The sequence below is a fragment of the Primulina huaijiensis genome, chromosome 5, assembly GCF_012295235.1.
Source record: "Primulina huaijiensis isolate GDHJ02 chromosome 5, ASM1229523v2, whole genome shotgun sequence".
NCBI lineage: Eukaryota > Viridiplantae > Streptophyta > Magnoliopsida > Lamiales > Gesneriaceae > Primulina > Primulina huaijiensis.
This window is the reverse complement of record NC_133310.1, coordinates 2,080,304-2,102,983: the sequence shown is the minus strand read 5'-3', so window position 1 is coordinate 2,102,983 and position 22,680 is coordinate 2,080,304. Positions and strand designations below refer to the sequence as shown.

The 22,680-nt window shown below is 33.7% G+C and overlaps 3 protein-coding genes across 7 annotated transcripts; 2 read left to right on the top strand and 1 right to left on the bottom strand.

The window, feature by feature from the left end:
- Positions 1-3,157: 3,157 nt before the first annotated feature.
- On the top strand, positions 3,158-21,365 carry LOC140976267 (aminopeptidase P1-like). 4 transcript variants are annotated; one of them, XM_073440284.1, is made up of 16 exons: positions 3,158-3,391; positions 3,591-3,654; positions 4,068-4,207; positions 4,915-5,199; positions 5,304-5,426; positions 5,494-5,808; positions 6,751-6,837; positions 7,846-7,910; positions 8,765-8,831; positions 9,078-9,212; positions 9,338-9,418; positions 10,398-10,452; positions 10,598-10,702; positions 13,202-13,273; positions 13,809-13,933; positions 14,055-14,441. In XM_073440284.1, exons 1-16 carry the CDS (start codon positions 3,296-3,298, stop codon positions 14,214-14,216), a joined length of 1,977 nt encoding a protein of 658 aa, XP_073296385.1. In that variant the 5' UTR covers positions 3,158-3,295; the 3' UTR covers positions 14,217-14,441. The 4 variants fall into 4 exon arrangements, with proteins under 4 accessions (XP_073296385.1, XP_073296387.1, XP_073296389.1 ...); XM_073440286.1 differs by having other exon boundaries at positions 3,591-3,660; positions 4,074-4,207; XM_073440288.1 differs by lacking the exons at positions 13,809-13,933; positions 14,055-14,441 and adding an exon at positions 21,031-21,365.
- Positions 17,247-19,559, top strand: LOC140977511 (serine/threonine-protein phosphatase 7 long form homolog). Of its 2 annotated transcripts, none has more exons than XM_073442254.1 (5): positions 17,247-18,084; positions 18,169-18,287; positions 18,374-18,416; positions 18,565-19,008; positions 19,099-19,559. In XM_073442254.1, exons 1-5 carry the CDS (start codon positions 17,338-17,340, stop codon positions 19,504-19,506), a joined length of 1,761 nt encoding a protein of 586 aa, XP_073298355.1. In that variant the 5' UTR covers positions 17,247-17,337; the 3' UTR covers positions 19,507-19,559. The 2 variants fall into 2 exon arrangements, with proteins under 2 accessions (XP_073298355.1, XP_073298354.1); XM_073442253.1 differs by having other exon boundaries at positions 17,249-18,084; positions 18,374-18,461; positions 19,099-19,558.
- LOC140976268 (uncharacterized) lies at positions 19,797-21,024 on the bottom strand. Its single transcript, XM_073440289.1, has 2 exons — positions 20,009-21,024; positions 19,797-19,878 (listed from the first exon to the last, which is right to left on the bottom strand). Exons 1-2 carry the CDS (start codon positions 20,728-20,730, stop codon positions 19,875-19,877), a joined length of 726 nt encoding a protein of 241 aa, XP_073296390.1. The 5' UTR covers positions 20,731-21,024; the 3' UTR covers positions 19,797-19,874.
- Positions 21,366-22,680: the final 1,315 nt, after the last annotated feature.

Below are 22,680 nucleotides of genomic sequence, written 5' to 3'. Positions count from 1 at the left end.
GAAATCTTTCAACAACTAAAGTGTCACACTTTATAGAGGATTTAATTAATCCCCTTTAATTAATTATCAAAGAACTATAATACGTGGACGATTAACGAGGTACTATGTGGCATTCCAAGGTTCCTTCATTTAATATTATATAAACACATTTTGCAAACCCTAATTAAATTGATTGATTAGCCCGGCACACACACAAACAAAAAATTAAAATTATGTGTTTCCTTTTCTTCTGTAAACTTCCACGAGCTTTAGCCGCACATGGTTTGCACTTAAAATTTCAATTATTTTTTCTTATTTATTTAGATTAATAAAAGGGTCTTTATTTTATTAATTTTTTTCAATACTTTGATGATTTTTGGAACACGTTTCGATCAATGGGTATTGACAGCATATATTTTTGGACATTAATATATTGATCTTTCAGGTGTCCTAGATCCGAAGACAGCGCTGTAAAATGTGTACTTTTTTTCTATCTTCTTTTTGAGAGTTGTGTGTGAGTTCCCATTCTCCAATGGTCGTCCATTTTATTCGGTATTATCGAGTAAAATTCCCATCCTACAATGGTGGTCTTTTGTCTATACGTTAAATATTTCAAATATGTTTGTTTTTTTTTCAGTTTTGATCGTATATGTTGTGGAAATTGAATTTTTGACCTCGATCTTTTAAATTTTAGTGATTTTAATTTTTTGATCTGAAATGTTGTTGTGACACAACACATTTGAGCATAATATGTTATGTAACATCAATGTCAAATCAGAAAATGAACCAAAAGAAAAGACAGTAGACGACTGAAATTTCATGAACAAAACTACAATTTTATCTAACATTTTACATGTAAATTTTGGCAAGAAAGTTGTATGTTTTTATCATCTCGAAATATATTTCAATTTAGTCTTTAAGATTTTTTTTTTAAAAAAATCGATCCTTATGTTCTCCAATTCAATTTCATGTGGAAACAATTGGGTTGATGTATTTCGGAGTGAATTCTCTTTTAATTCATATTTTCGATCCAATTATTTATTTTAAACTCCTCTGATATTTGATATAATGATTTTTTTTTTATTAATATTTTTCTAATCTCTTCAAGATAGAGTCATTCGAAATCTGTCATTTCATCTAAATGTAATCATGTGATTTTTTTTTTTCTCAATATTAAAACTTTATCTTCCAGTCTTTTCTATCGATGGCACATCAAGACTTACTGGCAAATTTGAAATTTTTGGGAGCCAACCCAATAATATAACATGTATAAAACATTTTTTTTTCTATGAAAAATTTAAGATTGATGGGTTGAGAGATAAATCTCAACGTTAATTTGTTTTCTATTTATTAAATGATTGAGTAATATATTTTGTGATTTATGCCACAACTATAAAATGAATGAGTATGTCTTTTGTGAGACGGTCTCACGGATCTTTATCTGTGAGACGGTCAACTCAACCGATATTCGCAATAAAAAGTAATAATCTTAGCATAAAAAGTAATACTCTTCATGGTTCACAATTAGGGGTGAGAAAAAATACCGAATTATCGATATACCGAGATTACCGTACCTAAAAAATATCGAATTTATCGAATTTTTGGTATACCGAAGATTTCGGTACGGTACGGTAACAATACCGAATTTTTCGGTACGATAACGATATGCAATTTTATAATTTCGGTATATATCGAAATACCGAAAAAATATACAAAAATTTTAAAATTTATAATATTTTAAAACAATAAATTTATAAAATTTTTAAAATGTAAGGTTTTTTTCGATATAAAACAGTATATACCGATACCGTACCGAAATCTCAGTATATTGTACAATTTCGGTTTAATCGATATGCTAGTTATATATACCGAAATTTTCGCTATACCCAAATTTTTGGTACGATATCGGTATGAATTTTCTTATACCGTAATTTTCGGTACGGTATACGGTATAAGATTTTCGGTAGGGTATGGTACGGTATACCACCCCTATTCACAATAAAAAGTAATATTCTTAGCATAAAAAATAATATTTTTTCATAGATGACCCAAATAAAATATCTGTCTCACAAAATACGATCCGTGAGACCGTCTCACATAAGTTTTTGCCAAAATTGAATAGGTAACACATAAAACTAATGCAAGAGAGTTCAAAACTAATTTTGATAGCTTTTACATGACGTTTATAACATATTGGATAGATCCTTATTACAGATCAGAAGATCGCAAAGAAATTAAGCTTATTGATATTTAATGAATCTCAAACTGGGGTGGCCTATTTATGTTTTCGCTCGGGAGCCAAAATGAAAATGCTCATTCTTGTTACATTTGGAGTGTTTTACTATAAATTTCTTGTAATGGAAAGAGTCAAAGAAATTTTGTTAACAGAATCTTATCAATTTGGGACAACAATAGCTTCAATAATTCAAAAGTTACTTTTGATTCAAGATTAAAATTTCTACCCAATCCCAAAATTAGATCATTAAATAGTGTAGAATTTGAAGCCTATTATAGAAGGCATAGTCCAATTTATTTACTGTGAGCTTGAATAAGATTATGCATTGGGTTGAGTTAGTCTTATTTGAGCCCAATTAAATTTTAGTTTGGGCCTGATTCGCCTATAATATCTTAACAACTTATTTTTTTTTTAAAAATATAATCTTATATCAAGATATCGGGGTGGGCATGGCTCGACTCTTTCGAGTCTCGGTTAATTTGGGTCCGATAGCAATTTTCAAATTCATCTTATACGATTTTTAGGTTATGCGACTAGTCGGGGTATCTGACCGGATTCGGGTGTTTTAAGGAGCATTTGTGACACTGTGACCGAATATTATACCGATATCGAACCGAAAATTTCAATAATTTCCCTCATCGAGTTCTGGTATATTAAAAATTTTTTTTTTATGCACTCGAAATGTTATTTTAATATTGTATCGAACTATTTAATTAATGTTTTTTCGTTATATTTTTTAGTTTTTTTTTTAAAAAAATATGTATTGACGGACTATTCCGCCTAACGGACAATCCAAGATAGATTGGGCTAATTCTCAACTAACCATTAGGTGGCTTGGCCCGACGCCGGCCCACTTAATGGTGAGTTGCAGGGGAGCGCGAGCTAAGCCCACTAGACAACTCTAATCATATCATATCATTAAAAAAAAATGGGAGGAAATCGCATTTTTGCCTTATCCTTCCCGCACTTCCCGGTCCGATCATAAATCGCATCTTTAAATGTCTCAAGCAGAGCTCCAGTTAGTCTAGTCTCGTACAAGTACAAAGATTCAACGGATTCTACGGGAGCGAGAGAACAGGTATGGCGGAAGAAACACTGCTATCTCTTAGGTCTTTAATGGCCGCCCATTCGCCGCCCCTCGACGCTTTAGTCGTTCCTTCTGAAGATTATCACCAGGTTTCTTTGTCTGTTGATCATTTACGCATCAATTTAAGTGTCGATAAGTAGATCAATTACTGTTATCTATGTTCGTTTTGATGTGTTGGACGTATTTACTGTCTCTGTTTCTGTTTCCAATTATTTTGTTGCTTATAGAGTTTATGATTATTTTTATTATTTTGTTATGTTCGTGATCGATCGATTATTGATTTGGCAGAGCGAGTATGTATCTAAGCGGGACAAACGAAGGGCATTCGTGTCTGGATTCACCGGCAGTGCGGGTTTGTGTGTTTTTTTTTCTCTTAATCAATTCACGTGTGGTTGGGTTTTTCTTTATCATTTTGGGTTTTTCTTTACATGTATAAGAGATAAATGTATTATCTTGCTGCTACTTTTCAGGATTCGGTCGCCTTGTTGTTTTGACTAGTTTGTTTCTTTGAAGCATTGCCATTGCGTTAGTTGTTAGATGCAGTATACCATTCCGTGCATGGATAATTTACAAACAATCAGATAATGTAAAATTACATGTCTATTTTCCAAATTCAAGTAATATTATGTGTACTTCCCCTAGTTTGGCAAGTTAAGAGGAGGGTGCATGTTGATCCATGATTAGTTTATAGGAATCTGTGCTCTGTTGGCGGCCATCTACTTGAATCTAATGTAATGTATTTTGTCAAATCTCAATATATTGTAGGTTTAGCACTTATAACTGCAAGTGAGGCGCTACTTTGGACAGATGGGCGGTACTTTTTGCAGGCGGAAAAACAACTAAACTGTCAGTGGAAGCTAATGCGTATGGGAGAAGACCCAACTGTTGACATCTGGATGGCTGATGTGAGTTTTCTTTACTTTTTGGTCACATATTACTAATCATCAGCTGTCTGAATATCTATTTAATTATTTAAGAAGCAATCCTCAATCTATCTATGAATTTTATTGTGTAAACTTACTCAGGCATGCAAACTACTGACAAGGATTGAATTGAGATCACATGCATATTTTCATCTTCTATCTATCTCCAGTGGCCTCTAACACCATAATGTAGTAAAGGTTCTGAATGGATTTGGTATGCTTTTAATGACTAAAAGAAGATTCAAGATAAACACATAATTTATTATTTATGCTCTTCCAAATTCTACTCCAAAAGATCAATCCTTCAGGCATGGGTTACTTTCTTATTCTCAATAACATTCAGATCTGCAGCCATTAATGCTGATAACTCTATTGCATGATTACTATTTTTCTTTGTATAGATCCCATCTCAAAAGACTGTTAGGCATTATGCAACCTTTTAGCTTTATTTAACTCCTCACATTTATATAAGTCTCTTCTTTTTATATTTCCTAGCATGCTGCATTTAAGAATTTAATAAAATTTTCTTTTATCTGAACTAGACTTTCGTATTTTTGTCATAAATTTGTGAAAATTATAGTTCTTAAGCTGTTTGTGTCGTAAATAGAGCTTAGCTTCGGTTGATCTTGTTTTGAATTTGATTGCCATGTTCCTTGTCTGTGTTGATTAAAATTCTTGGGAACTGCTAGAATCTACCAAAAGATGCAGCTATTGGTGTTGATCCTTGGTGTGTGTCAGTCGACACAGCGCAGAAATGGGAGCGTGCTTTTGCTAAGAAACAACAGAAGCTGATTCCAACGATATCAAACTTAGTAGATGAAGTTTGGACAAGTAGGCCACCACCTGAAATAAATCCTGTTGTTGTGCATCCACTTGAATTTTCTGGTCGTTCTGTTGAAGATAAATTAAAGGATTTGAGGGAAAAGTTTGTGCCTGAAAGAGCTCGTGCTATGATACTCACAGCATTAGATGAGGCGAGTCTATGATATAACACCATATCATCACTCAATTATTCCTTTGTTTAATCTAAATTCCAGAGATTTCTATTTGATCTTACTTTTGATGATTACTATCTCAGGTGGCTTGGTTGTACAACATTCGTGGTGCTGATGTTTCCTATTGTCCTGTTGTTCATGCATTTGCTATAGTAACTTTGGCTTCGGCTTTCTTTTATGTGGACAGGAGAAAGTTGTCTGCTGAGGTTAGAACTTGGTGCATGATCATTTCTTTATTTGTTGATCTGTTGGTCTCAAATTCTATGTTTACAGGTTATCTCATATATGGAGAAAAATGGTGTTGAAGTGCGGGATTACGGTGCAGTAAGCTCTGATGTTGTCTTACTTGCATCTGATGAACTTACTTCCGCCCGTTCAAACAAAGTATCTGATCATGAAAATTCATATAACCTGGACAATAATAAAGACAATTCTGGGATGATAATGAGTGATAATTCTGCAGAAGAGAGTGTTAATGACCTCATATGGGTCGATCCTGGTGCATGTTGCTTTGCATTGTATTCAAAACTAAACATGGACAAGGTTTTCCAGCAGTCATCGCCTTTAGCTCTTGCAAAAGCCTTGAAGGTATAACTTCTCTATAACACCCCTCTTCTGTGATTGTTGTCCTTGAAGTAATATGACTGTTCTGAACCATATCTAAAGTTTTCGAAGTTCTCGAAGTTGTAATGGTATTTAGGGCATGTATTGAGTCCCGTGGATCTAGTAGAGATTTAGAGTCCGCTCCCCTACTACTTGTTTTGCATTGTTGTTCTAGTATCAGAGGGAACTACATTTGTTAATTTTATTTTTCCATGGGTTGAACTTCTAAGTGGATGAATTGTTGATTTGCATATAACTCTTCTACTTTTGATAAATGTCGTCAGTGTTGATTACTTGACTTGGAAACGTGTGAATGATTCACTGTCTTATATAGTTGGAGATCTCATGATATTATCCGGTTTTCCAATCAGGGGAACTCGAAAAGTTAATTTATTGGCAATATCATGCTAAGTTCATTGAAATAAGGAACAAGCATTTTCTATCGTCCTCATTGTAATTGCACATAGCACTACAGCCAAAAAAAGTATGGTGATCCAGGAAATCTAATGAAGAAACATTTTCTATTCGAGATAGATATTCCATCAAGATTTTTGATTGATGTTTCAATGCCTTACTATCATATTTAGAAAGGAGAATGCTTAGTTCCGCAGATTTAACTTTGTTTCTGATAAATGAATTGATTTTCATGGAGGCTCTAATGTTTTCATCAATATTTCTGTTTTGGATCTGTGCTTTCTTTTCCCTCCTAATATATAGGACTTCTTTTTCTTCATATGTTATTGGAATGTTGCTGTGAAATGGAAAATTGGGATTTAGGTGTACAGAGAAATGATTTAATGAATATTTTTATGTATCTCATGACGTTCTGAAAGCTATCTTTGTCTTTTTAATTAATAAGCTTCAATGTTTTAGTTGTTAATTGGCATTGATATCTGTGAACTGTATCTCTTACACATATTTTCCCAGAATCCTGTTGAGATGGAAGGATTGAAGAATGCACACGTTCGGGATGGAGCCGCTGTTGTGCAATACCTAGCTTGGCTAGACAATAAGGTATATTCAGAACTATAGTAGGTTGGATATAATAGGTTTTGTTCTGTGTCACAGGATTGTGTTTATTGTACTACTCTGATGTGAATCATTATGCTTTATCTCCATTTTCCTACTCTTGAGAGGAAATCAGAATTACAATTGAATTTGATGAAACCCTGCTTTAATGACTACGAAAGCTGGAGATTTTTGGCTAGTTTTATATTGGAATCCTCATCTGCAAAGCAGTGTATATGTTGAAGTGTCAAAAATAGTTTTAGCTTGGGGAAAAATCATTAAGTTGGAGAAAGAAAATATCATAGGCATATTCTTAAATTTACACATGCACCTTATGGCCATGTATCGATGCATTGATGTGATCCTGATCTGCTCCCTAAATTTAGCGTGAATGTCCAAGAGTGCTGTGTGTGTAAAGAATTGTTTTTGAAAAGTGAGAATGCACAAAATAAATGTATTTGGTACCTGTAGAAAATTTTTGGACTTTCTAACTTGTGTTCTTAGGACTTGTTCTCTGCTCTCTCCGTGGTACTATAAAAGTCGAATTTCATGCTTCTATGACATGAGATGACACTCATGAGAAAGATGACAGCATATTTTGTACTGTTGACTGTTGCTTTGAAATGAAAAAATAGGAATGTTCACAAGAGTTGTGCCTTATATGATAATGCAACTATCAATTCAATTTATTTCTACTCTCGGAAATTTTCCGACCATTTATTATTTTCCTGGTCCACAAGCTTTGCGTGATTTTCAGCTGATAATGATGGTCAAACTGGTACTCTCTCTTAAATATAATGAGAATTTCATTGGTGAAGAAGAGCTGGTTAAATGGAATTGCCTCCAAGCATACACAGAAAATCTCCGATTGTGATTTGATTGCATGTGATTGCTTCTGAATCTGATATATGTGATACATGTATGCTTTTTGGTTGAAAGCAAGAGTTTCCAGGACCTTTTATCATTAAACAACCTACTGATATATGTTGATTACATGTTTCTGTGTGCCTTCAGATGCAGGATATTTATGGTGCTTCTGGTTACTTTCTGGAAAGTGATATCAACAAGAAGCATCAATTGTAAGTTTGTTTTTCCATTGCCTAGCATAAACTATCAAGTTAATTCTTTGTAAATATGTTTCTCCTCACCTGGGCATTAGTTTCAACCTAGGCAACTTTTTCTCTGAACCTGCTGTTGATCATTTGCTGGTCCCTCTCTTCATTTCTTTTTCACTTCATTTAACATGCTGTCGTGATTGTCAGATTTACGCTGACCATTTTAGGCTAACATGGATATTGTCCGACAGCTGCTGGATCCCAATGTTGTACTATAGCTTGAAGCTTAAGCTTTATAATTCCAATTTCACTGCCTAACTTTTCAATCTAAGACAGCTTAAAAGAATATCAAAACAATGAAACATGTAATCTTCTTGAAGAATCTCTGTCAAGGATATCGGCACTTCTAGTAGAACTAAGCATGTCGTGTAATGATAAAACTGGATTATGCTTAAAAGTATTTGCAAGTAATGCATTAATTTTTTCCTTTTCTTCTGCTGCATAGCTGGTGCCAACCTACCTTTTGTCATCGTCTTTTTTCTTTGAGATGTAGACCTGAAGAGCACACTTTTCTCTGAAAGGGTTAAAATTTAGACGAACTTAAATATTGTGTGGGCATCCAATTTGAAGTTGAAGAAGTTCTATATCCAGGTGTATATTATTTAATGGAAGCACCTTACGAGATAAATACTTTGAGCTTTTACAGTAAATTTATGGAAAGAAATATGTTGTGTCACCACACCAGCTTATAGACTTTTATAGAGTACTAATGACTAAGGATTTTTTTTTAACAAATTGGCTATGTATTATTATTTGACTGGACACGCATTACCTATCAACTATTCTTACACCAGTGTTTCTATTTACAATACTTACAGGAAAAAAACAAAGCTGACTGAAGTGTCTGTAAGTGATAAACTAGAGGAGTTTCGCGCATCTAAAGAGGTATTGTTTTTGTTTTTTGCCTTCCCCGGCATTTCATACAATAAAGAATACCAATTTTCACGTTGGACTATTTAGTAGTTCCATGGGTTTGTGTATCATTTATCTCCATCTACAATGGATAAATGCAGACTCCTCGTAGATATTATGTGCACAGGACAGTTTAGTGGCAAAGAGGAATAACTAAAGTTGTACACGCTGCTAACTTCAGATCTTTCTATTTATATTTTGTGTTTTTTTTATCAACAGCATTTTAGGGGATTGAGTTTTCCGACCATTTCATCAGTTGGTCCTAATGGAGCAATTATCCATTATTGTCCAGAGGCAGAAACATGTGCCGAACTTGATCCAAAAAGTATGTACTTGTTTGATTCAGGAGCGCAGGTGTGTAAATGAGCTGTCTTTTTTTCTTCTGTTTTAAAATTGTCTTATTCTTTTCATAAAACCTTCATCCTTATTTTTTTTTCAAGTTGATTTCCTTGGTTTAAATTAATATGGTATCTCTAAAGTATCTAGATGGAACAACTGACATAACTCGAACGGTACATTTTGGAAAACCTACAGCACATGAGAAAGCAAGTTATTCAGCGGTATGTGGTGTTTCTTTGTTTCATTGGTTTATTCTACATGTGCTTAAAACATGAGAAAATTTCAGTCTGTTTTCATGAAATATATATATGGATCTCGTATGTGCATATATGTATGATGGTGACCTTTACCTTCTGTTACGATTTCAACAAATTAGTGAATTTGAGTTCCTCTTTTACCCTTTGACTAGAACAGTAACTAGGCTTGGGAAATTGGTAAGAAGCATGCATGAACAGTATGCTGAAACCTCTTGCTTCTGCAACATAGTTTACATGACTTAATCAACCTGATATTTTTATCTGGTCATAATTTTTTTGATGTCCTGCAAAGAAAATTTAACCATAAAATGGGGGCTGTTACGAGATCAATAATGGAATTCAGAAATAGGGAAGTGTTATTTGGCTCTGATCCATGTATGATGTAACACATAAGGAGTCTGACATGTTGGATACTCCTATAGTCTGAATTCCCTATTTTATTATGAATACAAACCATAGAACTCCACATTTTGTGCTGGTAAGAAAAAAGACAAGAATAACATAAGCCGTAAAGCATCAGTGATATATTTTTAAACCACACATGGACCCTTAGGAATTATCGCAGCCCAAAATTTGCATAGAATGTATTTCAAGTAATCATAGACACATATGTTTAGTCATTATCCTTCTTAATTGCGCTCAAGACATTTGTGACTCGCGGCTGTACATTTCAAGCCCAATCTTTTTCCAAGAAAGTTAACTTTACCTTGTGTATCCTGGTGTCCATTTTGTTGACAATGTCATCACCTGTATAACTATTTTATGGTTTTATTTCTTTACTCTTCAATTCAAGCTGAAGGATGCTCTTAGTTGATTCTTCATCTCCAGATATTCAAGTATTACCTTGTATAAGAATTAATACTTTTATTTATCGCTCTTCACTTCGAGTTCAAAAGCTATAACATTAATTCATGCCACAGTATATTTAAATCCTGTATTGCAGGTTCTCAAGGGCCATATCGGATTGGGAAATGCTAAATTTCCAAATGGAACAACAGGTAAAGATTGATATTAACATTAAAAATCTCATTTTATTACATGCTTTTTGAAGAGATCGGGCAGGCTTCAGAAGTTAGGACTAGATTATTTTCTTGCCAAGTAACCCAAGCATTGGCAGTCATGACAGATATTTCTCGTTTCCAGGTCATGTTCTTGATATTCTAGCACGACTTCCGTTGTGGAAAGATGGTCTTGATTACAGGCATGGCACTGGCCATGGAATTGGGTCTTTCCTAAATGTTCATGAAGGTAAGTTTAGGTTGTTTTGTCATGATTCTTCAGTCTCTCAGCTTAATTTTTTCCCTGCATGTTTTCTTTGCTAAATTTTTTTTATACTTGTACCACTGAAATTGCAGAAAGGTTTTTGATCAATAATTTTCTTTATATCAACACATTTGGTAAATACCGTGTGGCCAGACTTCAGTTTTTGTCAAAATGAAGAGGTATTATAAGAATGTTAATATTTAATTATTTTAATTTTAATTATAATTTAATTTATAACATGTAATTATAATTGTAATTATTAGTTACTAAATTTAATGCTATTTATTACTTATTATTACTCGTAATAATTACAATAATATTACTCATAATAATAATTATAATAAAACTTATTAAAATAATTATTGTAATTATATATTAATAAAAATCAATGTTATAATAAGGGCAAATTAGAGTGAAATTCATATGTCAAAGTTTGTTTTAGAATTCAGTCCCTCTCAAATATAATCTGTGAATTGATACCTGACAATAACCAAACTATAGTTTTCACTCTCTACAAAACTCATTTTACGTTTTTACCCTTTGTTATTTACGTAAATATATTCTCCTTCAACCAAATCCATCGTCCCAAATAATTTTCTCCGCCCCTCAACCAAATCCATCGGCCCGATCTATCATCCTTCTTTCTGGCTTGAAAAAGGTGATTGAAGGTAAAGATCAGGCTCTTATTCCGATTGTGTTTTAGTTATTTTGAAAGTAAGTTTAAATGAGTATGAAATTCAATTTATAGAAAAATGATATCCCGATCTTTTCCACATTTATCGTTTTTATCTGTGAGTAATGAATGTGAGAGTGTTGTTGTTCAACCTAGCTACTTATTTAGAATTCTTGAGAGATTTGTGTTGAACCTATATGGTCAAGCAAATAGCGGATCTGTGTTATCATTAATATGAGTCTATTGTTGGTCACATGTCATGCATTTTACGTGTTTGATGATTTGTTTTAGTTGTGAGAAGCAATTCAGCCGATTGTGTTTTATTGTTATGATTTTGTTTCGAGTAAGTATTTATTTTGACCTTTAATGTACCTAATTTGAATTTCCAGATACTTACTTTTGTCTTTTGAATATTAAAATATCTATGAAAATAATTGATTTTCGAGTAGTCAACAAAAATCTAGTCACGGTTGGCAGTAGTGATCATACTGCTTTTATTGATTATGAGTTTGTTTTAATATTGATTTAATCTGAACGATATTATGCCTTTAGAGTTTGTTTTGATATTGATTTAATTTTACCGAATTATTTGTCTAATTTAGTGAGTTATTCATGTTTTTACCGAATAATTTTTCTGATTAGTTGTCTATATATTCCTGTCATATTACTGACTTTTTGTGAGTTATTTGATATTTGTAACATTGCCAAATTATTTCACGGCTCTAACATTGTACTTTTTTTTTTATGTGAATTAGAAATGACGAATACTAAAAAAAATACAGATGATAACGATGGAGATATTGAACCAACTGTAAAAGAAGGTTACTCAAGGTGTTCTCCAACAAAAATTTTACCAACAATGGAGCAATTGGTTCTCAAATTGGGTGAATTAATAACAAAGGGTAAAAACGTAAAATGGGTTTTCTAGGGAGTGAAAACTATAGCTTGGTTATTGTCAGGTATCAATTAACAAATTATATTTGAGAGGGACTGAATTCTAAAACAAACTTTGACGGATGAATGTTATTCTAATTTGCCGTTATAATAATATCATTAATTATTATAATAATAAATGAATTAATAAATACAAAGATTTGAGATATGATAAAATAAGGATAATTTGGTCTTCAAGAATGTTCAAATAAGATCTTAAAAAGTAAAATTGGGTAACTCAATTTTTTTTAAAACAACTTATTTTTGCAGTTTATAAGCTATTTTCTAAAAAAATTACCACACATTTTGAGAGAGTATGAGCTCTGAAACAACTTATAATTTGTTTTGAACATTGTATATAATTTTGTTATTTAGGAAAAATATCAAGAGTATAACACTATTTCACTTTGGCCATGTAAATTTTAAGTACGAGAGGGTATAGTCGAATTTCTCATCCATACATTCACAGAGGATAAGTAAGCCAGCCTGCTTCATGAGACAGATTGGGGGTTCCAGGGGGAACCCATAAAGTTGTTTTTAGTGTTTTTGGTTTTTAGGATAGAGTTCTGACACGTCCACTTCTCACTCCATTACAGAAATAGAGAAACGTGAAAATACATACAATAAAATAAGCTTTATACTATAATTACTTTATATATGTTTCCTATTTCGAGGAACTCCATATCAAACAGGTTAATTCATAGTATTTTGTGCATGGACGTGAAGTGGATTTCACGGGCATTGAACATCTACTTATATAATGTAAAACAAGCTGGTGCCGTCATTTTTAATTTTTAAATATATAGATTACTTGTGTAGGACGATAAGAATGAACCAGATAGCTGAATCTAATCCCTCTTCATATCTGCTTTTTGTAGGGCCTCATCAGATTAGCTTCAGGCCAGCTGCACGGAACGTGCCATTACAACCTTCGATGGCTGTGACAGATGGTATGTCAATGGTTTCTCTGATTCAGTTGATTTTTGTCCTTTTATCCTGAGCAACTAAAACCAAATTTTAAACCACCTAGGTGATTATCGATGGAAAATTAAGAATGGTATGATGTCAGGCCTTTTAGTTCTCGGCTATTGTCTCTTGATATCAATTATTTGCATGACATCACTTCTGTGACGGTCTACACTGCATATTGTGTCTCAGCTGTCTTCAGCACTTGATATTTTTCTTGAAAATGAGTGTAACGTTAGTTGTCAAAAAGTTGAGGCTATGTTCCTTTTTGTAAGGCAAGGACAGTGTTCTTCTATTGGTGAATGATTTTGTAGCGCTTGCTATACTAGGGTTGCTTGAATAGCCATTTTCAAGGCCAGAAGTTGTGGATTGTTCCCAATTGTGCTTGATGGAATTTTCCTAAATTTAAAATGGCCAGAAGTTGTGGATTGTTCCCAATTGTGCTTGATGGAATTTTCCTAAATTTGGTACACCTTTCATTCTTGACTTGAGATTTGATTAATGAAATTGTTTTTACAGAACCCGGTTATTATGAGGACGGAAAATTTGGTGTTAGACTGGAGAATGTGCTAATAGTTAAAGAGGCTGATACAAAGTTCAATTTTGGCGACAAGGGCTACTTACAATTCGAGCATATCACATGGGTAAAGATTTCAGCTTTGTATCTTATGTCTTGTGTATGTACGTCTTGTTCTTGTGACTTGATTCCGTTCCAAGATATCGGCTTTTCCTTCTTTGCTGATATACGAAGCTTTCTACTTTCAGGCACCATATCAAAGCAAGCTGATAGATGTGAGCCTCCTTGTGCCCGAAGAAATCGAATGGTTGAACAACTACCATTCCAGATGTAGGGAGATTCTGGCACCATATTTGAACACTTCCGAGATTGAATGGCTGAGGAAAGCTACTGAACCTATTGTTGCTTGAGTCATTCTTTACCTTTTGCCAAAGTTGAATATGGTGCCCCCAATGTTAGATGAATCATCTTCTCTTAACATTGTTTCATTTTATATTATTATATGTATATGTATGAAGGGCAAGTGTCTCTTTGTCTACTAAATAAATTTAAAATAATTTTATTGACACTTATCATTCATATGTATACATCGAATATGAGATGAAGAGATTTGAGTGGGTGCCACTCTACCCGTTCGCTTATTTGCCAAATTCTTGAGAATTTTATATTCTCATTATGGTCGAGTATGAATATTCATTGTTATAATTATGAAGGAGGATGATTCTTGTTTTGAAATAATGTGTGAAGAATCGATCATTATCTTGGACAATTTCATGTTCTAGTTTGTTTGTGAACGATCAGGTCCGAAACTTAAATTATCAAATCCCTCCCCGCAACAACAAAAAATCAATTTTTTTTTTAATTTTTAAAATCCATTTTCCCTTATTTTACACAGGCTTTGCGGATTCAAGGTTACGCAAATCTTAATTTTCATTACTTCATATTGTAGTTTAGTTTTTCTCCATCTTTTTTATGGTTTCTTTTATTTCATTATTTCAAATTATAGTTAATCTCTCTGTCTTTTTAATTTTTAAGCTATTTCAAATTATAATTTAGTCATTTGTTGATTTTAACAATTATGATATGATATTTATTTATATATATTTATTTCAAATAATAGTATAGTGTTTCATTATTTTTTGTTATTATCATATTATTTCTATTCGAATATAAATTAAATTAATTATAAAAAAATATTATACAAGTTACTAGTTTTATTAAATAATTGAAACCATGTACGATTCGCGGTATCATTATTCAGCCAAATAACGATTACGATTTCATTGGTCTCGATAAATTTATTTTGAAAAGGCACGGTGCATCACAGCTTTATGGGTTTTGTTTTTTAAAAAATTATATAAAAAATAAATAAATAATTTGCATTAATAATTGGAAATTGGAACGGCTGCCTTCCAAGTTAGCTGACACTGCAGCCCCCCTTGTTTTTTGTTGGGGGTTTGCAGCCTGTGAATTCGTTTGTTTTATCATTCAAGAACCTGAATAAACTGACGAAATTACTCGAGCAGTCCCTTTGCATGTGACCCCTCGAGTCAACCCCCAAAAAAAAAAAAAAAAAGAGTTGCTCCATCCCCTTTTTTTATTAATTAATTATTAAAAATATTAATTGTTTTTTACAAATTATTGAGGGATGTTATTTACTTATTGATATGCACTTCTTTTAATTTTTTAAAACTATTTTTATGTTTATGTATTTTGTAGAGAGATGATGAAAATATAGATATTAGAACGTAATCCGAAACGGGTACAAATATTTTTAAAACTATTGATAAAGAAAATGAAATATGCATAGATAAATATAAAATTAAATCATATAATAATTTATGGTTGATAAATTTTGAACCATGTTTACATTTTGTTGGTTGAATCCGTGACGCTGTCCCTGAATCCGGGACAGACTGTCCCGGCTTCTGACGGGGACAGCTCGGATTCAAATGAATCCGGTACACCCGTGACTACCCACTTGGACCATGCTTACATATGGTTGGTCGACTCCGTGACGATGTCCCTGAATCCGGGACAGACTGTCCCGGCTTCTGACGGGGACAGCTCGGATTCAAATGAATCCGGTACACCCGTGACTACCCACTTGCTTATTTAAATGAAATGACTCTTTTTCATTTTCTCACGAAGTTTCCTCCCTCTTACAAGCAATTTTCTTTCGATCACCGAGCAACCGAATCCTCCTCCTTACGTGCAATTTTCTTTCGATCACCGAGCAAACGAAGACGTTTTTTTCCAACATCGGTGTTTAGATTTTTTTTCTCAATATTACGAGGTAATGTTATTATTTTTGTTTAATATATTTATTATTGTTCGTTGATTTATTGAACTAAATTTGATTGATTGAATTTTATTCTTGAATCAATAAATAATATGAAAATTAGCTTAATGTAATCTTTTATATTTATTATTGTTCAACATCTTTAACATATGTTTTTTTTTAAATTACATTAGTTCTATTAATGATAATAATTTAAATTTTTATATTTGCACTGATTAACTTTAAATAATAATGGTAATAATAGTCACAAATGTGTTGTTACTAAGTCTGACAGTAGCAATAATAGTCACAATAGCAATATAAGTAATAGTTATAATATTTTTAAGTAATAACAGTAATAATAATAATAACTATAATAATTTTAATACTAGTATTTTTAAGTAATAGCAATATTAATAACAATAGTTATAATATTTTTAAGTAATAACAATAGTAATAATAATAATTATAATAATTTTAATTATAGTATTTTTAAGTAATAACAATACTTTTAATATTAATTATTTTTAAGTAATAAAAATACTTATAATATTAATTATAATATTTTTAAGTAATAACAATAGTAATAATAATAACTATAATAATTTTAAACTATAATAATTATAATAATAACTATAATAATTTCGGCCAGCAATAATTTTAAACTATAACAGTAGCAATAATAGTCACAATAGCAATATAAGTAATAGTTATAATATTTTTAAGTAATAACAGTAATAATAATAATAACTATAATAATTTTAATACTAGTATTTTTAAGTAATAGCAATATTAATAACAATAGTTATAATATTGGAATTATAATACTATAATTTAGAATTTTTGCATCACCTAGCACTTCATCAACGCATCACATTTACTAGTTTTTAGTAATAACAACAGTAATAATAGTAATCATAAATATTATAATTACAATAATTATAATATTAATTGTATGATTGGAATTAGAATATGTATAGTTATTTTTATTACAATTGTATTTATTATAATTATATGTTATTATTATAAGTAAAGATAATATAATTATTTACGTAATATGAAGTATTATTTATTTGAAAGAAATTAGTTTATTTACAGTAATTAGTTTTATTATCAATTTATCATAAACATATACGTTTTATTTTTTACAGTCGAAAATTGCAAGTAAATTTCGTTGAATATGTAATACGTAGTTACATTTATTTGATAAAAAATATAATATTTGTTAATTACTGATTTTTTTTTGCAAGATGGCTGAGAATACGGATAATGTGTTGTATTTGCGGGATAGACACATATCAAATAGTATCAACGCTGAAAACATGGATGCACTAATTCCGCCACGTCGGTCTGACAAATGTCTTTGGAGATTGCTTAATGCTGGGATTCACCTCCGTGTCCGCCTATGCCTAGCACGCATGGGCTTCTATGGTGTCATTCAGTGTGGTCCTATTAGAAATTATGATAATCATTTGCTTACAGCCATTGTTGAGAGATGGCGTCGTGAGACACACACATTTCACCTTACAGTCGGCGAGGCAACAATCACCCTACAGGACGTTGCCCTTATTTGGGGGTTGAATATTGATGGCATGCCCATCACTGGTGTAGATACCGCGTACAACAAACATACTTTACAACAGCGCTGCGCAACTTGGTTGGGTTTTATGCCTACATCTTCTCAGATTAAAGGTGGACATCTTTATCTGACCGCTTTGCTAGACCATTGCCTAAATAATATGATTAATGATCAAAGCACTGAAGAGGACGTGGGACAATATTCCCGTTGTGTCGCATTAATGATCATTGGTGGCTGTATGTTTCCGGACTCCGAAGGTGCTGCTGTGAAACTTATGTATTTGCAATTTCTTGAAGACATAGAAATGGTGAATACGTTTAGCTGGGGTTCTGCTGTGTTGGCATATCTTTATAGAGAGTTGTGCGACACATCAATGGGATTAAAGATCGATTTGTGTGGACCTGTTCAGATATTGCAGGTATTTTTACACTTCTACGATCGTTATATTTGTTGTACTTAATTTTTCTTATGTTTTGACATTTTCTGTTGTATGTTATTCCAGATTTGGGTATGGTCTAGAATTACTATTCTTTGCCCTGATAGAGCGCAACAAGTACCTATTTCACAAGAGCAGGTTGCAGATATGCTTCAGGGTCTACCATTCCCACCATACGGCGCACGGTACTAATAAGAATTAATTAACATTTATTAGTATTATTTTATTATGTACTTTTAATGACTGTATTGTGTGCTTTTATAAATTACAGGTGGAGACGTGGATTCTCTTGGACACACACGGCCCATCATTCGGTCCGTATAATGAGAGATATGCTTGACAGGATGGTAGAAGGGCAGGTAAAATATAAATTAGTTGTTTAAAGTTTTAAATATTTTAAAAATTCAGTCTGAATTTTATATTAACAACTTGCTAATATTTTTATTATTTTATTTGCTTCAGTTTCTATGGACAGTTTATGATATGGAGTCCCCCGAGGTTGCTGGAATTCTTGATGGAAACAGAATTCATCTATGTCGGTCGGCATGTGCATTGATCAATTTTCATATAGTTGAGATGCATAGACCAGAGCGGTGTCTCCGACAATTTGGAATGCGTCAGGGTGTCCCGTCACCTGCTACTAACTTCGATAATTTTCATAAACTGACGCGACAAGGTCGTAATAACTGTGATTGGGCGACATATCACAAAGATTTTGTAGAAATGTGGAATGACAGATATCGTTTTGTGATTGGTGGGGATTATGTCATTCCTGGTACACCCGACATCACGGTGGACTATGTTGGTTGGTATCATCGCATTTCACAAATATTTCTCTCGCCGCAAGTGGTACCTTCAAACATCATGGGCTACCATCCCGTTGATGCAAACTACCGACAATTTATCGTAAGACATGTTCAATTTCTCTACATATGTACGTAAATTTAAGTTATTGTATTAAATATAGGTTACGTAACATATGCATCTATGTCACAGACACGTCCAGGTCATGTGCAATCTCCACCGATGTGGACACGAAATGAGTTTGAACCCGGACCATCATCTTCAAATATGGCATACACTACTCCGCCTGTGGTTTCAAGCTTTCCATCGTATGACTCTGGTTACTACACTCCATTTGTCGGTAGTTTTACACAATTTTTACAAAGTGATTTTCGACCGGGTATGAATGAGAGTCGCCCTACCTTTAACACGTCGCCCATACCATTTCAACAATATTCTGAGACAGAAGGGTATGACGTTGGTGGGAACATTGCCGATACCAGTACATCTGCAGCCCAAACAAGTACGCATGGAGATGCTGAACAGATGTTAGGTCGAGGACGTAGAGTAATTAGAAGACCACCGTGTGGCACTGGGGGGCATCGTTACCATCGTCATTGACTATTTATTTAGAGATGCACAGTTACTTACGTCGTATTGTTGTATGTTTTTTTAATTTCATTTGAAGTTGTTACTGCAACATTTGAATTTGGATAGTGTATACAAATTATTATTGATTTTTTAAAAGTGTGGAATGTAGTGATTGTGATTTATTATTCTGTTACTATAAATTTACGGATAAAGTTATAGTACTAAGAAAACATAAGTATAATTAATAAATCAAGTCAAATAAGTCAACACACTTGATAGTAAAACATCTTTATGACAATACAACACTGAATACAATTTTTTACTACTTCTATTACAATGTAAAATCTGCGTCACAAACATAACTATGTGGCACCATAACTCGATCTTGTCACCTGCACCTACCTGCAATGTACAAAAATTATTAATAAATTTAAATATAAAATTTTAAAACACAATTTTTTGTAATTACATAAATAACCTCACATGTTATTAAGTAAAAATAAGGTACAATACGCTATTATAAATGTCTTACCTCCCACGTTGTCTGTCCCTCGATGATGGTTGATCCATCTCATTTCTTATGCGTGTCGTGCGATCTCTACCAGCCTGCCTCCTTTGTCGACGAACAGTATTGTGTTGTAATTGGAATGTAGGTTCATCCCAATATTGTTCATCATGAATAGGGTAGAATCTTCCATCGTATGTGTTCACGTATTCGCTCAGTGTAAACCATGGTTGTACAAGTTGTGCGGGATTTAAACCAAACCATTTCGCTGCACATATAACATGTGAACAAGGAATCCCAAATATTGTGAATTTACCACATGTGCAATCACGGGTAGAAATGTTGACAGCTTGTACGTGATGTTGACGACCTGGTCTTCCTCCTGTCGCGACGGATGCTGTTTTATCCCTTTGGTCAAATCTTACTACTCGATGTTCAATTGACTTTTTTGACCACATATCAAATTTAGAGTATGCATAGTCGGTCCACGGTTGATTTTTTTCCAGCATCTTATCACTTCGCGCTCGCCGTTGAATGAAATAGTGCACGCATCGCTGTAATGTCAGCTCCACTATTGCAGTTATTGGAAGACGTCGAACCCCTTTCAATACACCATTAATACACTCAGACATATTTGTCGTCATTATCCCTCGTCTCCATCCACCATCATGAGCCAGTGACCATTTTTCTTTTGGAATGTTAGACAAATACGTGAAAGCTGCAGCATTATTTGTTCTAATTGCCTCCATTGTCGCATTAAATTTTGCTACTTGGTGTTGTATCCCTGCTTCCCAACATAAGTCTTTCAAGTGAATGTTTTTGAACTTACTGTTGAAATTAGAGCAAACATGCCTCAAACAAAAACGATGAACACCACGAGGAGGCTTGAAATCAGGGAGATCTTGCACTGCACTTGTTATACCCGCATGTCTATCAGATATAAGGCACACACCACTACACCCTCTGGTAACATGTCGTGCAACATTACTGAGGAACCAATGCCAAGACTCATAATTTTCTTCGTCAACGAGCGCAAATGCTAGCGGTAAAACCTGGTTATTGGCATCCAAAGTTACTGCTATGAGTAGTTTGTGCTTATATTTGGTGTACATATGGGTACCGTCTACGCTGATTATGTTGCGACAATGTCGGAAACCATCTATACATGGTTTGAAGGCCCAAAATACAAAGTTCAAAATTTTATGTGGATGGTCATACGGTCGAAGATGCTTCCATTCTACAATAGTTCCTGGATTGTACTTCGACAAAGCTCCCATATATTTAGGAAGAAAAGTTACAGAGCTTTCCCATGTGCCATAGATTACCTCCACCGCGCGTTTCAAACTCTGCCATGCCTTAGCATACGATATATCATACCCATATTTTCCTTTAATACTTTCTCGCACATATTTGATCTCGTATGCAGGATCACAACGCACGATTCCAAAAAGTGTACTGGCTATCATGTTTACGTCAAGGTTGTGGTGATCTATACCGACTTGGGTAGACATGCATGTATGATCATCACCATATTTTGTGATCATGAAGTAGCCTAAACTTTTTTTCAACGATGCTCGAAGTCCCCACCCACAATTGCCACCTTCAGACCAGTTCTTGCATTTGACCTTCCAAATTGTCGGAGAACTTTGGACAACGATATATTCACGTCGCAAAACCCGAACAGAAAAATCCTTCACTGAAGCTATTAAATCAGCTTTGCTCTTAAAAACCATTTTTACACCGAGCTCTGGTCTTTCAAGATTGTAAAAGTTTGTTCGTGCTGCAGAAGGTATACCAAATGAATCTGGAATTTGTTCGTCATAGACTTCATTGAAAAATTGGGGAATTTCACGTAAATGTTGCTCCGGTGCAATAGGAATGTTCTCTGTCATTGTTGCTCCAGACATTAACACACGCGCCGATGTCCCTTCATTTGCACTGTCATCATGATCATTATCTTCTCCGTCAATTGATGTAGTATACAAATCATCATCGCTACTCATGACATGATGTGAACTGTCCCCAAATAAGTCATCTTGTTCATCAATGTGTTCTGTAATTGGGGCGGGAATATTTGCAGCCTCAGCAGAACTATCAAAATGTCTGACATTTGTGGTATTCTCTTCATCAGCCAATGAATTTAAATCCAATTGGCCTGTTCTACTAGAACCCCATGCGACATCAACTCCTGGTGGAACCGTGATATGATGATCCCAACCCCCTGAGGTAAAATCACATTCTCGTGTTCTATTCATCCCCCATGCATAGTCGTCTTCAGCGTTAGCCGTGATATGGTGATCCCAAGGACCAGTGTCGATACCAGAGTATGGCTGACCTGACTGTTCATCGACGTGATACATAGAAGGTCCCGCTTCATTTAAACCTATTGTTCCCAAACCTTGCGTTATCACCGGCATGAATGCATCAAAATCGTAATCACTTACATTATGTAACACTGGCGATGAATCAACATACAAGTATATGCAATCCAGTGTCGGCAACTCAAACATAAATTGTAGACTATCATCATCACTGATATAGACATGCTCTTCAATGTAACGAGACAACGAACTATAACAATATTTCGTTGACAATTTGATGTAGAATTTTGATGGGTCGATGTCCAGCTTGCGATGCACAAAATTCACCAGTTGGGAAAATGTAGTAGACCGAGGGATTTTAATGGGCCTGGTCGCTGG

Bases quoted from the DNA above. Each gene is read 5' to 3' on its own strand.
- LOC140976267 (XM_073440284.1), top strand. From the start codon at position 3,296: ATGGCGGAAGAAACACTGCTATCTCTTAGGTCTTTAATGGCCGCCCAT. The intron at 3,655-4,067 runs GTTTGTGTGTTT...AATATATTGTAG, and splicing joins TGGATTCACCGGCAGTGCGG to GTTTAGCACTTATAACTGCA. The intron at 10,703-13,201 runs GTAAGTTTAGGT...TGCTTTTTGTAG, and splicing joins TTTCCTAAATGTTCATGAAG to GGCCTCATCAGATTAGCTTC.
- LOC140977511 (XM_073442253.1), top strand. From the start codon at position 17,338: ATGGCTGAGAATACGGATAATGTGTTGTATTTGCGGGATAGACACATA. The intron at 18,288-18,373 runs GTACTAATAAGA...TATAAATTACAG, and splicing joins TTCCCACCATACGGCGCACG to GTGGAGACGTGGATTCTCTT. The intron at 19,009-19,098 runs GTAAGACATGTT...TCTATGTCACAG, and splicing joins CAAACTACCGACAATTTATC to ACACGTCCAGGTCATGTGCA.
- LOC140976268 (XM_073440289.1), bottom strand. From the start codon at position 20,730: ATGGAGGCAATTAGAACAAATAATGCTGCAGCTTTCACGTATTTGTCT.